Source organism: Arachis ipaensis, chromosome B04 (genome assembly GCF_000816755.2).
Source record: "Arachis ipaensis cultivar K30076 chromosome B04, Araip1.1, whole genome shotgun sequence".
NCBI classification, from domain to species: Eukaryota; Viridiplantae; Streptophyta; class Magnoliopsida; order Fabales; family Fabaceae; genus Arachis; species Arachis ipaensis.
The window spans coordinates 132,469,730-132,485,397 of NC_029788.2; the positions used below are offsets into that span (position 1 = coordinate 132,469,730).

The 15,668-nt window shown below is 35.1% G+C and overlaps 4 protein-coding genes across 6 annotated transcripts; 1 reads left to right on the forward strand and 3 right to left on the reverse strand.

The window, feature by feature from the left end:
* Positions 2,417-4,971, forward strand: LOC107635672 (actin-97-like). The gene is made up of 5 exons (XM_016339219.2): positions 2,417-2,574; positions 3,254-3,323; positions 3,405-3,798; positions 3,915-4,528; positions 4,631-4,971. Exons 2-5 carry the CDS (start codon positions 3,264-3,266, stop codon positions 4,694-4,696), a joined length of 1,134 nt encoding a protein of 377 aa, XP_016194705.1. The 5' UTR covers positions 2,417-2,574; positions 3,254-3,263; the 3' UTR covers positions 4,697-4,971.
* LOC107637462 (disease resistance protein RPP13-like) lies at positions 5,150-8,435 on the reverse strand. The gene has a single exon (XM_016340872.2). The coding sequence runs from the start codon at positions 8,335-8,337 to the stop codon at positions 5,716-5,718; it is 2,622 nt and encodes an 873-aa protein (XP_016196358.1). The 5' UTR covers positions 8,338-8,435; the 3' UTR covers positions 5,150-5,715.
* On the reverse strand, positions 8,660-10,371 carry LOC107635675 (epsin-3). Its single transcript, XM_016339223.2, has 4 exons — positions 9,889-10,371; positions 9,513-9,635; positions 9,244-9,405; positions 8,660-9,155 (listed from the first exon to the last, which is right to left on the reverse strand). The coding sequence occupies exons 1-4, from the start codon at positions 9,993-9,995 to the stop codon at positions 8,762-8,764; spliced, it is 786 nt and encodes a 261-aa protein (XP_016194709.1). The 5' UTR covers positions 9,996-10,371; the 3' UTR covers positions 8,660-8,761.
* LOC107635673 (dolichyl-phosphate beta-glucosyltransferase) lies at positions 10,708-14,294 on the reverse strand. 3 transcript variants are annotated; one of them, XM_016339221.2, is made up of 11 exons: positions 14,164-14,294; positions 13,937-14,042; positions 13,798-13,846; positions 13,377-13,483; positions 12,834-12,879; positions 12,391-12,525; positions 12,183-12,272; positions 11,956-12,087; positions 11,760-11,843; positions 11,479-11,543; positions 10,708-11,275 (listed from the first exon to the last, which is right to left on the reverse strand). In XM_016339221.2, the coding sequence occupies exons 2-11, from the start codon at positions 14,038-14,040 to the stop codon at positions 11,083-11,085; spliced, it is 1,005 nt and encodes a 334-aa protein (XP_016194707.1). In that variant the 5' UTR covers positions 14,041-14,042; positions 14,164-14,294; the 3' UTR covers positions 10,708-11,082. The 3 variants fall into 3 exon arrangements, with proteins under 3 accessions (XP_016194707.1, XP_016194706.1, XP_020977916.1); XM_016339220.2 differs by having other exon boundaries at positions 13,937-14,257; XM_021122257.1 differs by lacking the exon at positions 14,164-14,294 and having other exon boundaries at positions 13,377-13,452; positions 13,937-14,005.

The window sequence follows — 15,668 nt, forward strand, 5'->3', positions numbered from 1 at the left end:
CCGCCTCTCCCAAGAACTCGCCCCGCTAAAAATCCGCCCCGAGCGGATAGGGGTGGGATGGATATTGCGGGTTTAAATGTTATTGCGATCTCTCATTATTTACCTAATGAAATTATTTTTTTAAAGGTAAAAACTCAGGTATAGTAGACTTCACCTGAATTTTCACCTTTTTTTAAAAGTAACATTTGTGGTAATTTTTGTTTGGGCCAATTAGTTATTAAGTTAATTTGGTTAGACTACTTGAGAATAGGCTAAGTAGTTATCCAAAACAAAAAATTTTAAAAATCAATTCAAAGTACTATTACTCAAGTTTTTAAATATTAAATATATTTGAATATTAATACCCTTGTTGTAGTGCATAACACAGAAGACACCGGAATTGAGAAGCAGCAGATTGTTCTTTCCGAGATCCATAAACACGCGTTAACGTCAACGCCACCCGGAGCGCCATATAGCTGCGATGGATGTAAAGAACGAGGGTGTGGACGCAGTTATCGTTGTGAAGAAAAAAATTGCAGTGGTTATGTCCTCCATGAAGAATGTGCAAACGCTGTTCTTCAGCGTCAAAAAGAGGTAAGTCATCCATTTTTCGAAGGACAAGAATTCCGGTTCCTAGAGAAACCCCTTGGGTACCCTAGGGTTTGTGATGCTTGTAGAATGGAAGTGCAAGGGTTTGTGTATCATCGCGAAGCTACAAAAAAGGACACAGGCTTGGATTTGCATCCATGTTGTTTGAAGCTAAGAGACAACATTTCTTATGAAGAGTCAAATGCAACAAAGACACTCACATTGAAACAAAACGTTAAGAAAAAGTGTGTCCGGTGTAAGCGTAAGGAAGTTGGGGACGATAGCGAAGCTAAAGGGTGGTCATATGTAACTTCCGATGGAGATTGCTATCATGTTTCTTGTTTTAAGGAATGGTTTCTTGAGAAATTCAGAGATGATTATTTCTCGGAAAAGAAGGTTGTAGTGTCAAAAATGCAGAGCAATGTTGTTGAGAGTAATAATATGAAAGTTGTCGAAGTTGGAGAAGGATCAAATAGTTCAAAAGGATCATCATCATTGGCAAAGAAGATGGTGGTAACGATAGCACCAGTGGTAGTCAAGTTAATATTTTCAGCTATTTTTGGAGATCCTGTTTCTTTTGTTCTTGCTCTAGTGGAAGCCCTAGTTACTTCTTTTAATTAAAATATATAAGGTAAAAACTATTCGCTTGAAGTTGATACTGAAGAGCCGTTAGATGATTTGACTGAGTTAACTAAATTTTCATCTAACGTTTTTCAGATATCAACTTCACCTGAATTCGACTGAATCACCGATATATAATTACATGTGCACTCTTAAAATGTGTAAAAGTGAGGTTAAATACTACTTTTCTATGGAGTGGTTTACTTCTTTTCAGTTTAAGCAAAAAATTGTGTTTCCCTTTAATTTATATGTATGTGAGTTTGGTGTGCTTTGTAATCCTTACAATATAAATAAATAATTTGGTTACATTGTAAGAACTTTTATATTTAGTCATCATTTTCCTACACTACTAATAATAAACATCTTCTCAAAAGTTTAAATTAATTTTGGGATTCACCAAAAATCGAATTCTTAACCTTTCAAATCTAAAGCTCTAATACCATGTGATGATACCACTTATTCCAAAAACTTCAGCTGATAGGAAAAGGTATCACTAATGATTATATCTCTAATATTCCCTAAACCTCCATTATACACATTGTACAAATATTCCATTGGCTCATACTTTTCCATATGAAACACAAGAACATCATTGTGCTCGATAATCAATGATTTTTTAACAATATGAACAACCACCAATCAAATAAAAACACACTACACTTTTAAATTATCTACCTAAATCTTAATATTAGAATAACCATTCGTATACCTAGTAATATAAACATTCGATATATCCATTGTTTACATTATTTAATATTTTTATTGTCTACCTATATTTTTCCTATATATTATAGTATAATCAAGGATAAGTATATTGTTTCTTTTATGAGTTATTGTATTAGATAGTTTGACGATAATGGAGAAGTTTCATTTTATCTTAGTGTTGTTGGTAAGGATGAGCACTCCTTTCACCACAAAGCAATAAAGAAACGTTCCATGTATTTTATTTAGAGACTTGTCGATTTTCATAAACAAACAAGCATTTTTAATTCTTCTCTCTTTTATAACTATATATAAAGAGAATAATCATTGTTAAAGACAATTCAAATGTTATAGAAAAAAAAAAACAATAAAGTGAATAAATTTTGATGGTTAAATTAAAAGAAAAGAAAATAGAAAAAAATGAATAGTAAGAACAAAGAAGAAGAATAGAATAGGGTCAAAGGAAACAGCATTACACCACCCATTGTTCCCAAAGGAAGCGTTCTCATTCTATTTTGTGATTAATTCAAAATCACACAAATCTTAACGGATCACATTCCATTTCCTGCTTCTTATATTCATTCCCATTTCCATCATTTCCATTCCCCTCTCCCTTCACATTTCTTCTCTTCGTTCTTTCCCTTCCATCACCACCCCTCCTCGCCATTTCCCTCCTCAAGCAAGGTCTATTCTTTCTCACATTCTCATTTTCATTTCTTTTATTCTGGATTTTCAGATTTGGAATCCTCTGTTTCTTCAGTTTTGATTCCACATTCTATTATTTTTTAGGTTTTGTAATTGGATTGAATTGGCCTCTGTTATTGTTGGGTTTCAATTTTTTTTTATTTGGGTGTACGAAAGTTTTCATCTTTTCTTGTGTTTCATTCATGTTATGGAAAACATAATGTAGCTGGATTAATGTTAAGGAATTGTTTTTTATTTTTAATCTACATTGTTTTTAGTTCTCAATCTAAGTTTTGCTTTTTGGTCCGTGTCTCAAATTTTGATTAAAACATCTATTGTTTGGTTCGTGTCAATCCTTGAACATCATTTCATTGATATTTTGCAACCATTCTTTCCCTTATTAGTTATGATCATAATAATTAAAATCGATTTGGTTAAATTCATGGTTAAGCTATGATATCTTGTCAATAACTAGTTGGAAGCACATGGCTTTTCTCATTCAAAATAGATGGAAATTCTCATATAAAAAGATAAATTTCCAATACAATATAAGTGTCCAATGAAAATTAAAATGAAAATTTTGATTATTCTTACACATTTAAAACTTAAAATGTTTACATCTAAGTTTACAATGTAGATAGTGCATTTGAAATGATAATCTATCTTTATCATCCAACAGATACTAAAAGATGGCAGAAGGTGAGGATATTCAGCCTCTTGTCTGTGACAATGGAACTGGAATGGTTAAGGTACTTAATGGAACATGTTTCTTTCTTGATGCAAGTTTATGGAATTTGATGAAGTGATTGATAATGTGTGTTTGTTTTCAGGCTGGTTTTGCTGGAGACGACGCCCCACGAGCTGTTTTTCCCAGCATTGTAGGCCGCCCTCGCCACACTGGTGTAATGGTAGGAATGGGCCAGAAAGATGCATATGTTGGAGATGAGGCACAATCCAAGAGAGGTATCTTGACTCTCAAGTATCCAATTGAGCATGGTATTGTAAGCAATTGGGATGATATGGAGAAGATTTGGCATCACACATTCTATAATGAGCTTCGAGTTGCCCCTGAAGAGCATCCAGTTTTGCTGACTGAGGCTCCTCTTAACCCGAAAGCTAATCGTGAGAAGATGACTCAAATCATGTTTGAGACCTTCAATGCCCCTGCCATGTATGTAGCCATTCAGGCTGTTCTTTCATTGTATGCTAGTGGTCGCACAACCGGTAAGTAATTCGCACAATTCTGTTGAATGCAGTGTTAAAATCTGTGATTGCAATTGGATAGAGCTTGTACTTGTTTAGCACAATCGAATAAATGCCATGTTTCTTGTTTTTTACAGGTATTGTGTTGGATTCAGGGGATGGTGTCAGCCACACTGTCCCTATCTATGAGGGTTATGCTCTGCCACATGCCATCCTTAGGCTTGATCTCGCCGGTCGTGACCTTACAGATTTCTTGATGAAAATCTTAACTGAGCGTGGTTACTCGTTTACCACCTCAGCAGAGCGAGAAATCGTGAGGGATGTGAAAGAGAAGCTGTCCTACATTGCACTTGACTATGAGCAAGAGCTGCAGACAGCCAAGACCAGCTCCTCTGTTGAGAAGAGCTATGAGTTGCCAGATGGACAAGTGATTACCATCGGCGACGAACGTTTCAGATGTCCTGAGGTGCTTTTCCAACCATCCATGATAGGAATGGAAGCTGCAGGTATCCATGAGACGACATACAACTCGATCATGAAGTGCGATGTTGATATCAGGAAAGACTTGTATGGCAACATTGTTCTATCAGGAGGAACAACTATGTTCCCTGGCATCGCCGATAGAATGAGCAAGGAAATCTCTGCATTGGCTCCCAGCAGCATGAAGATCAAGGTGGTGGCTCCCCCTGAGAGAAAATATAGTGTCTGGATTGGTGGTTCTATCTTGGCATCCCTCAGCACTTTCCAGCAGGTTTGGTTTCTTATCTTGTTACCTTATCAAATATTATAAAATTGCCTTAATATTAACAATAATACTAGTTTCTAATGCTGCAAAATTTGATTTTGTGTGCAGATGTGGATTGCAAAGGCAGAATATGATGAGTCTGGACCATCAATTGTGCACAGAAAATGCTTCTAAGGTGTTTTGAGAGGAAATAGTTGGTGTCATTATTATTGAAAGAAATTTTAAAAGAAAAGGTGGTGGTTGTGTTTGAGATTCCTCAAGGAATTGAAGCAGTGCAGCTTTGTAACCCTTTTCAATTCATTCTAGCTTTTATTTATTCATTCATTCTTTCATTCATTCATTCATGTTTATGCTCATGTTGGGAGTCATGATCTTCACAAGGCCAGGAGTTGTATTTTTCATAATCAGAAAATTATCAAGTTATTATTTTCAGTATATATTTCTTTTTATCTATAGTTTTGGACTGTTCATTTTATTCCGCATATGAATTGAATCAGTTGCCATTGTTAAAAGTTAAAACTATGCCGTTGGTATGCAATGTTTATCATCTATTCTAAGATTGCTTACAAATAATCTTCAATGGCATTAGACCAAAGAAAAAAAAAAAAGAACAAGTAAAGCTTACACTTAAAAGTTAAAACAACACATTTTTTATAACATAATTCAAAGTATCACAATACATCAAACTATCAAAGTACTACGTTAAATCTCTCTCTATATAGAAAGCAAGGATGCTGAAGCAAGTTTCTCTTGATCAATAATAAAGGGGTGTTCTTTTATATAATCTTCTTCTCCAAGTTTTGAATTATCTTCTAGGAGCTTTGATTCCTTGTTTTCATGAACTTGGTTATCTCTTTTGTTTCCATCCAAAGCATTCTGTTTCCTTCCAAAGCTTGCAAAACCATATTCTTCTTCATGTTGGTGATGATCATAGTTAGAATTACACCTCCCATGATAGATCTTTGAATTTAAGTCATTCATCCCTTCATCGATCACAGAGCTTCGTCTGTTAAAACTTCCAAAACCTTCGATCCCACGCGCGCTCTTGCTCTTTCTTCTTTTTAGAATTCCTTGCTTCTTAGCATAACAAATAAGTAAAAACATACAATGTACATAACATCAAAATAATTTGGAAGCAGAGAAGATGAGAGAAAAGCAGTGAAAGCAAAGTGTTTGTACTTTCTAGAATGTCTTCAAGAGAAAATGAGTTTACAGCCATTGTTGAGCACAACATGTTGGAGACTGTTTCTCAATTCAGAATGTGGTTGAATAACATGGACTTTTTGTAAAGTAGCTAAGGACCATAGTTCTTGAGGAAGCTGCTTCAAATAGGAGCAGTCTATGACCAAATATTGAAGACTAGGCATTGCTCCTTTGTCTAATGTCCAAGTTACCACATGAGACATCCAAATCATCTTAAAAACTTGAAGGCATGGGAACTCTTCAATGGCAAAATGAATGTCATGAGATCCTCTAACAATTTCAGGACCCCTTATTTTCAAGATTTGGAGTTTAGGAAGCTTTCCAAGAACTCTCATGCAACTCGAGTCGAATCGTCTGACACGATTCAAAGTAACCTTGGTAAGATTTGGTGGAAAAACACTTGCCTCTGATGAAAGCTTTGATGTGCCAGATATTCTAAGTTTGCCAAGACTCTTTAGGCATTGCAAGCATTGTAATTCGCGCACTGAATATCTGTCACCATTATCTTCACCCCATTGAACCAAACCAAGTTTCTTCAGGTTGGGAAAGCTTCCATTTCTTATCATGGATTCCAATTGTGGATCAATATGAATCAGCAAGAGGGTTTGCAGATTCGGCATTGTTTTACCATTTTCACTTGACATACCTTGTAATGCAAGTCTAAATGGCCGCGCGCGCAAATGTCTTAGCCTCTTAAGCTTCCATAGTTTACTAGAGAAGATTAGTATGCTTTTACTCCATAACTCTATTACTTCCAGGTTATAGAGGTTGTATATAAAATCTGGGATGCTTTTAACCCAGGAATCTATTCTCAGGTACCTTAGATGAATCATGGTTTTCAAATCATTAGGTATTGGAACAACTATTCTCCATCCTAATACATTTGTAAGATACATTATGCGAGCCAACTTGAAATCTTTCAGTGTAAGATTCTGGACCCTCTTTCCATGAGCAAAGAAAAACAAAGAACGAGTGCAAGATTGATTACCTGTGTTTCTTGTATGCCAAGAAAAATCTGTTGTGCAATGTATGGACAACTTTCTAGAATTGCTTATCCCAGCAGGGTGAGGGATGTTTGATCCTCGGCGAACCTCCAAGAACTTATCAGCCTTTCCCTCTGATATGCAGAGGTCACGGAGGTGGTCGTGGATTCGACATGTTTTCACACCTCCATCACTCCTTCTGCTTGCCACTTGTACCAAGCTACGATCCACCAACTCATCTAAATAGTGGTCTGCAATATCTTCTGGTTCTGGCACATCTGAGTTTCCGATTTCTTTTACTTGTATGAACCCTTCAGCTATCCACAGCTTGATTAGTTCTCTGCCAAGAATCTCATAGTCTTCAGGGAAGATTCCAAGATACAAAAAACAAGGCTTCAATCTTTGAGGCAAGCTATCATAGCTAAGTTTTAGAATATCAACAACTCTAGTCCCATTTTCATCATCACAATGTTGATTCACATTACCTTTGATTTTCAACCACTCTCTTTGTGATATGCCTTTCTTGGCAAGTCCTGCCATCACTATGATTGCAAGTGGTAACCCTTTACAACTTCCAACTAACTCCTTACCTAAACCTCTTAGATTAGAGTGGCAATCCTGCGCCGGAAACACCTTCTTACAAAAGAGCTGCCAACTTTCTTCTTCATCCAAGAAGGAAAGTTCGCAGGGAGGCATTGTACCGGCGTAGGAAGCCACGTCTCTATCGCGACTAGTTATCAGTATTCTGCTGCCATTGTTGTCATTTGGAAAGACTCCTTGCAAATCATCCCAAACTTGTGTTTTCCAAATGTCATCCAGCACCACAAGATATTTCTTCCCCCTCAAACTCTCCTTCACTTTCTCTTTCATTTCTTCTTCATCATAATCATGCCTCTTCTCAAATAAACCATTGTATTCAGAGGTGGATAGCAAGCACTTGAGAAGGCTCAGAAGAAGCTCCTCAACTCTATAGTCATTGGACACATAACCCCATGCGCGAAAAGGAAAAACCTCTCCAACTTCCTTCTTATTATAGATCTTTCTAGCAAGTGTAGTCTTTCCCAATCCCCCCATACCGGTTATAGAAACAACACTGCAGCATGAACCTGTTTCCATGAGCTGTTTAAGGACAAAGCTCGAGTCGTCAAGCAATCCAACCACTTCTTCTTCCTCTACATCTCTTCTTCTTCTACGAATCAATTCTTCATTGTCATCTCTACACTTGAACTCTCCTTCTCCAATGCTGTATCTATCCTTGTTTTGATAGATACTATTAATAGTAGCTTTGATCCTTTCTATCTCAGAATCTACCTCATGAAGCATCATCACATGGCTTATGCAGCAGAGTAATTTGCTCAACATGTTTCTGCTTCTGTGTGTCGCGGCGTTGGCAACATAGATGTCCATCAAATCCTCAACTTCATAGGCAACATCTCTGATCTGCTTTACCACTTCTTCAACTATCTTGCTGCTGCGTTTTCCCTCACTACTCTTTAGGAAGATATCTATAAACTTAAACTCATTTGTGAGGTATCTGATTTTGTTCTCCACTCCTGCAATAAGTTTTGCTTCATCAACAAGAATCTGTGACAACTTCTGTAGCAGGAAGGAAACAGCACTATCAGCCATATTTTTTTCTACAGGTCAACAATTTCAGGGAAGATGAAGAACACAAATGGTGAGAGTAGTTTAGGAAAAGATGCACTTCTTCTTCTATGCATTCTGTCTTTTTCATTGGCTATTATTGTAAGACTATAACCACAGAAGTCCTACCTAAACATTAATCAATCAATCATTTTTTTGACCAATTAGTTTTAACAAATCACCTCTTGTTGAAAATAAATTAAAATATATTTTCTTTTACTTTGATTAGGATATTTATATTGAAGAGACAAAAAAGCAAAAACAAATAAAACTATAGTGCTCTTGTTTATTAAGCAAATTCAAAAGATCTCAATCAGATACCTCAACATTGGTAGAAACATTCCATTAAAACCATAACTATTTACAATCATGTCAAGGGCTACAAAATCAAATTACAACTAGCATTATATTATTGTACAATAGAAAGCAAGGATGCTGAAGTGAGTTTCTCTTGATCCATAATAAAAGGGTGTTCTTTCATGTTATCTTCTAGGAGCTTTGAATCCTTGTTTTCATGAACTTGGTTATCTCTTTTGTTTCCATCCAAAGCATTCTGTTCCCTTCCAAAGCTTGCAAAACCATATTCTTCATAGTTAGAATTACACCTCCCATAATAAATCTTTGAACTCAAGTCATTCATCCCTTCATCGATCACAGAGCTTTGTCTGTTAAAACTTCCAAAACCTTGGATCCCACGAGAAAGCTCGCGCGCTCTTGCTCTTTCTTCTTTGTAGAATTCCTTGCTTCTTAAGAGCTTCAATATCCTCTCTGATAATTTTCTCACACTCAAACCCCAGTTGAACCTGTAGAAAATGAAATAATGTAATAAGAGTAGTCATCACTAAATTCATGCAACAAAATTATGGTGACAAAAAAGATGCACCTACATACCCTTTTTCATCAATGTATTGAAACTCTCCAATCTCTTCAATAGCATCTATATCACATTGAAATTCCTCAAATACCCTCAGAGGTCCATGAGTTAGAAGATGTTCCAGTAATATTAGAGCCTTGTATGAGGCTCTCCAATAGCCTTTATTAAATTTCAACAATCTGTTTTCTCCCATTAAAAAAAATGAAGATTATACTATGAAGAATGTTAATATAGTCTTTGAGAACAGAACATAGCAAAATCATTAATCAAATCAACAGAGTCGAACCTGCAATGTAAAATCTCCACAACTCTATAGTATTCATCAACTTCAAAAGCTGCACGTGAAATCACTTGCATGATACGAGTATCTGGTGGCCATGGATTTCCATTTGTGGCTTCTTCTGTCATTCTTAGTTAATCAATGTGGAACACATCAAAAGTTAAAATTCTATCAATATTGTTGCTAAAATGAATCAAATGATAAAGTGCATAAAGTTTAGCATGTTCTTGTGAGTGTAAAAGGTTTATATTGCTCCAACATTATTAAAGAATGTCATAATCATGTGAGAAGGATTTTAAGGTTTGTTTGAATTAATTATCAACATTGTTAAAGGATGATTTAGTTGAGATGAAAAATTAAGAAAATAAAATGGAAAACTTACAATTCTATAGGTGTAACATCTGTGAGAACAAGCCTAGCACTTTTAATCTTCTCTTTGAAGAAGTGAGAAGCTTGCCTTTTGATTTCATGAATAAGAGGAGAGGTCATAATTGCAGGCTTCCGTGGATGAATATTTTTGGGTAATGGTGATGAAGAATGAATTTATGTTTTGTTTCTTATATTATATATTTCGTGTTCCTTATCTATATACGTAAGAAATGCAACTGCTCCATTAACAAAAGGCAGTAATTTTTTTTTCCTTTCTGAAAGTGGATTTGCATACGTAATGAAAGGGTTGAATAAGCTTAAATTTTGTGAATAAGAAAGGATGAGGATTGAGGGAAAAGGTAACAAGATAATTGAAAGGCAAGTTTTCCTAAAGCATCTTGTCTTTAAGGTTATGTCGTTTAGAAGAGTGCCTTGAGATACCTAACAAAGGTTCAAGAAATTTGACCAAAAAGAAGGAAGACTTGCAGAAGCTGTTCATCACAATTTCTTAATGTACAATAAGGTCATCACGTATGGTTTAAAATCCGCTCCATGTTTTAAAGCTGGCACAAAACTAGTGGCTGTAAAATGTGACAAAAAAAAAAACCCGAAAATCATCTTCGAGAAGAAACTGTGTTAATATTCAGAATTGATTGTTAGTTAACAAAAGAATCACTCGAAATATTTTGCTAGTGAAAGCTTGGGAGTTGTGGGATATACAAAGGTGGTAGCTTCTTTTAATTCACATAGCTCGGTTTTACCAAACCAGAAGTAAAAAATCTACACATCTAAGAGAGACGTCCTAGAAGAATCAACATTTAACAGTGTCAGATAATGGCATAATGGTTTTCAAATTGCAATGAGGACATGAAAATTTTATCTATAGAACATTTTGATTATAAATATATTACAAGTACAAACTCACGTGATAATAACCCTTTTCGTTTTCCCATTCAATAGTAACATGAATTGTTAAATATATCTACCCAGTACGCAACAGCAAAATGAGCCAGAGTCTCCATGACCCCAATCTAATAGGTAAAAATCCTGAGGGTTATGGTTAGTCCTAAAACTTAAATATTGCATTCTGTTCTTTGTTCTTCAAGGTCAAGCATGGAAGTATAATATGCTCTCCCAGAAAAGGGGTCACTCTTCTTTTGATAATAAAATGCCGCTATTCTTCCCGGTTAAAATCGATCATCAAAGCTTAGGTAGAACCAGAAATTCTCCACATACCAGTCCTGTATCCCGCAGACATGAGCACAAGCTCCCAAAGCATGTTAGGTATGCTCATAAGATTTACCTTGGATCCTGGAATTTCAGACCAATTCACAGAAATTTCTGAAATTGGGATCCTAAACCATTTGCACAGAAAGACTAATTCAACATCAAAACACCACCTGCAGAGAATGACAAGGGTATTATAGAAAATTATAAAACTTTTTGCCATATAGCCATTCAGGGTATACATACACAAAAAGATTGGATGACCAAAACTTGAACTAAAAACATAACACGTTGTGTATTGGTCTGTGAATCTTAAGAGAATTGCTTTCTAAATTTAAGAAATTATTTCATTCCATGGAGTTCTAGAGAAAATCACCTTCTCAAGCGGACATTTGAAAAAAGCCTCCTTGCTGCTGCCCTAGTAAACATTTTGAAACCACACTGTGGATGTAGAAAGTTAAGGTTAGACACTAAAAAATATTCTCATATATGCATCATGGAACAACATCTAATGCACATGCTAAAACACAAGGGATAAGTGAATCCAAAAAGACAAAAATCAAGCTTTGGTCACTATTTATACAAAAGAAATTTGCTAGTCACAAGAGTACCATATTAGAGTGCATGATAAAATAAATAAATAAAGTAGGAAATTACCTGTGTATCACGAACTCCTGGACCAGCAGCCAAGAGAACCACAAGATGGAACCCCTTCATCAAAAAATTGCGGTACCACTTTCGCTGTAAAAATGTTATGTTACATGGTTCAACCGAGATAATCCACACATATATGGCAAGAACATAAAAAATAAATAATAAATAAAAGAGAAATTTAACACGAAAGCCAACTCACTGTAGCCAAAGCCTTCTCTTCAAGATGAGCTCGTGAACCAAATGCAGCAACAGGAATATCAGATACTCTAAAGGTTGGATCACTAGGGCTTGATTTTCCTTGTTGAAATTGCTTTTTAGCAATAACTTGAATCTAATGGCCAAACATAATACATATAAACATTTGGCCAAGAGATTAAAACCAAAATTAAAACATCTATAAACTGCATATGATAGCATTTCATTAACCTGATTTTCAAGCTTTTCTAGGTCGGTGACTTTAGTTGCTCCATCAGCATCAAGCATAAGAATTAGCTCACCACGTGAATGCAGAATTCCCTGTAATGCAATGCTTTCAAGAAACAAAGAAAGCCCTAATTAATCATCAACAACATTATGACAGCAATTTCAATACAATGAGTAGATTTTAACGTGTTACTGTTAAAATTAGACTCACTTTTCTTATTGCTTCTCCCTTGCCATGATTTCTTCCAAGAAGGATAACTCTAACTTTGTCTACTGTGTATTTCCTTACAAATTCAAAAGCTACTCTTTTAGTCCCATCAGCACTTCCATCATCAATAATGACAACCTGCTCATGTGTCCATTGATAAGAGAATGTGTTTTTCTATCAGTTGCAAAATCCATTAATATGTTTCAATCAAGCCATTCAAGCAGAAAGTCTAGTGACTTTTGTGAAATTGATAAAAATGGAAAAGGAAAGGGATGCTGAGAGAAATTAATATTTTATATATTTGCTTCACATGGTGTTGTACTTAAGTTTTTTGTTCCCTTACTTTATAGATAAACTAGACTATAAAAGGAAAAGAAAAAACATGTAGTTCAAATATTATTATTCAGGAAAAAAAAAGGCAGTCGAATGAAAGGGACTGGAAGTACCTCATAGGAAAATGAAGGATCCTTTGAAGCACGTTGTTGAAGATAACTATAAAGAACGGACACAAACTAATGTTATGTTCTTAGTAACAAGTAACACTAACAAATATAAATAATACATCCAATACTAGGATATCTCAGAAGAATAGCAGTATTGTAACTTGTTAAACCACAGCACCAATTTATACAAGAAAAAGGTATCACATAGCTTCTATAGACTGATTACAGTGGTTATTCTAGCTATGCTCTATTGTATGATAAAAAGAGATTAAAATGTAAAATATCATTTGACAATTAATATTTGTTGTGCATTAATTCACCTAAAAAAAGAAGAAATCAAAAAACCTCCTGCAGATTGCAGGCGTATGGAGTATATAATTTCAAAGAGTAGTCAAACATACTGATCAAAATTTCTGATGAACATAACGTAAAACTACTTGACAGAAAGATCAAGTTAGACTAACACAGTTGTAACCAAACATAAATCCTTCCATTATATTAACACTAAATATATAAGTTGGTAAAATCAAAAGTGCTTCAACTTACTTCATAGTTTCTTCAAGAGCTCCGGGAAGCCTATGCTCCTCGTTGAATGCAGGAATTATCAAGGACATGTACTTTTCTGCTGGATCAACAACATGTGGGCAAGGAACCTAAATAAGCAAGAGTCAAAACCAATTCATAACAGAAAGCTATCCTCAGATCTAAGATGCATATCAAGCTATTACACAGAACCTATATAAACTTGAGAGAGATTTTCACTAAATTTTCCATCACATTTTGATCACTTTCACAATGTCCTGTGCATTATTACTCCAAAATAATAGGAAACATAAGTTAAACCATGTTGTTACTATAAATCTGCAATCTTCAATGTCTAAAAGCCGTACAATTACAGTAAAACTAAATTTCAAAACAAAACGATGAGCAATTGATAATTAAATTTCGCATCACCAAATCGACATACCTGTTTCAACGAGTTAGGATCCTCAAAAATCGCCGGAACTTCAACATGCCTAAAGAGAATAAAAAATAAAATGTCAAAGTAACAATTCACGTCCGTATAACAATTCATGTCGAAATTATTCGTAAATTGAAGAACATACAGATGATTGTTTCTTCTTCTATATGCTTCAACGATGACTACGAAGATGAACCCTACGACCGCAATCAGGAAGAAGTTGACAAGAAGATACATGTACTCCTCCATTCCTTTAAGACGATTTAGTAGCTCTTGTTATGTTATGTAGAAGAAGAAGCCATTGTTCACAGGAAGAAAAAAAATAGAAGATTCAGTGAGATTCGAAAAGCGGTTGAAGAATTTGATTTTTACCAGATTGAGCTGAACGAAGAGAAAGTTAACTAACAGAGAGAGCTCAACGATGGTTTGGAACTTCGATCAAGTTTTGGAGATGAAGACTTTCAACCCGATCCAATGGTCGTTTCATCGTTGCAATCGCTTCTCTTTACCGGGCTTTTTTTTTGTCTTCAGCTCAGTGTATGGGCTGTTGGGCCTTCTTAGCCCAATTCACGTTACTCTCAGACTGTTTATGTACGTTTTAGCACTAGTTACATTAATATTTGGGAGAATTATTAACGTCTTGGGCCTATGGGCCGTGTCGATGTTGCTTAGTTGTGGAAGTAATCGTACAAAAAGACAAAAAAAAAAAAATTTTAAGAGCGCCTAAGTGTAACAATACTTTTTACACACAATAACAGTAATTTAAAATCATCTTGAGTTGATCTAGTGGTTAGTTTACTAATCCGTTTAAACAAATGTCGAAAGTTTAAATTTTACCTTCTGCATGTAGCAACTTATTAGCCAACAACAAACCTAGAACTTAGATCCGCAACGAAACCTATGTACCCTTCGTTTACAAAAGTCAATAACCTATTTGTAATTAAATTTAGTGATGGACTTATTTGTTTTCAAAATAAAATATCAGAGACTTATTTATTATTTTTTTTTATTTATGCATTTTATTTAAATTTTCATATAAAACAATTCTTACTTTGTATTGCTACTATTGCGTATTGGTTGTTATTTTTACCCTGTTACATTGTGGTCATATATACCATGATTAGAATTGGAAATTCCATTATTAGTTTACACTTTTTTAGAAAGTTTCTCTCCATTTCACATCCTACCCATTGAGTGAAATTCTTTTCTTAGTTAGAATCTTGATAATAGAATTCAAATATTAACATTAAAAAAAACCTCTAAGAAATTAACTTGAGTCTGTCCTCTCTTATAATGAAATGGAAAAGTCTAGGACGCCAGCAATTTTATTGAATTTTGGCCAGCATGTAACCAGCAGAAAAAGGTGAGCCATTGGATGAAATCTCACACCAATATCACACCATTAAATCATCATTGATGGCTATTTGATGGTTATTAATCACAAAAGTTGCTGGCCCCTAGCATTGCTCTAATGAAATTGCAAGTTATCCCATGTGACAACATTACATAATAGAGAGCCTTTTGTGGTGGATGGCATGGTGTGGAACCACAGTGTAGGCCTACTACAATTATTGTGCTCAAAACTCCAAAACAAGAGCATTCTACTTGGCTCTCTCAGGGGTCAATCTCATCATCACATATCATAAAATGATGAATATATATAAAATAATTGTCAACACAAATGGCTACAAGTTATTGGAATAATTTGCTTGCATTGCACATACTGGTCTATATCTATATATATGTGTACATCAATCAGCAAGGCCTAGTTAGATAGAAAGATATGTTCCATGATTCTTGTGAAAACTAAAGTTTGTTGGCACCTTAACATGGGGTCCTTCTCATGCTATGATTAAAGGCATAGGTGGGCACAAGCT

Excerpts from the sequence above, each read along its gene's own strand:
- LOC107635672 (XM_016339219.2), top strand. The coding sequence starts at position 3,264 with ATGGCAGAAGGTGAGGATATTCAGCCTCTTGTCTGTGACAATGGAACT. Across the intron at positions 3,324-3,404 it reads ATGGAACTGGAATGGTTAAG|GCTGGTTTTGCTGGAGACGA; the intron begins GTACTTAATGGA and ends GTTTGTTTTCAG. Across the intron at positions 3,799-3,914 it reads TGCTAGTGGTCGCACAACCG|GTATTGTGTTGGATTCAGGG; the intron begins GTAAGTAATTCG and ends TGTTTTTTACAG.
- LOC107637462 (XM_016340872.2), bottom strand. The coding sequence starts at position 8,337 with ATGGCTGATAGTGCTGTTTCCTTCCTGCTACAGAAGTTGTCACAGATT.
- LOC107635675 (XM_016339223.2), bottom strand. The coding sequence starts at position 9,995 with ATGACCTCTCCTCTTATTCATGAAATCAAAAGGCAAGCTTCTCACTTC. Across the intron at positions 9,406-9,512 it reads GTGGAGATTTTACATTGCAG|ATTGTTGAAATTTAATAAAG; the intron begins GTTCGACTCTGT and ends GGGAGAAAACAG. Across the intron at positions 9,156-9,243 it reads CAATACATTGATGAAAAAGG|GTTCAACTGGGGTTTGAGTG; the intron begins GTATGTAGGTGC and ends CATTTTCTACAG.
- LOC107635673 (XM_016339221.2), bottom strand. The coding sequence starts at position 14,040 with ATGGAGGAGTACATGTATCTTCTTGTCAACTTCTTCCTGATTGCGGTC. Across the intron at positions 13,484-13,797 it reads ATCCTAACTCGTTGAAACAG|GTTCCTTGCCCACATGTTGT; the intron begins GTATGTCGATTT and ends TTGCTTATTTAG. Across the intron at positions 12,273-12,390 it reads AGGGAGAAGCAATAAGAAAA|GGAATTCTGCATTCACGTGG; the intron begins GTGAGTCTAATT and ends ATTGCATTACAG.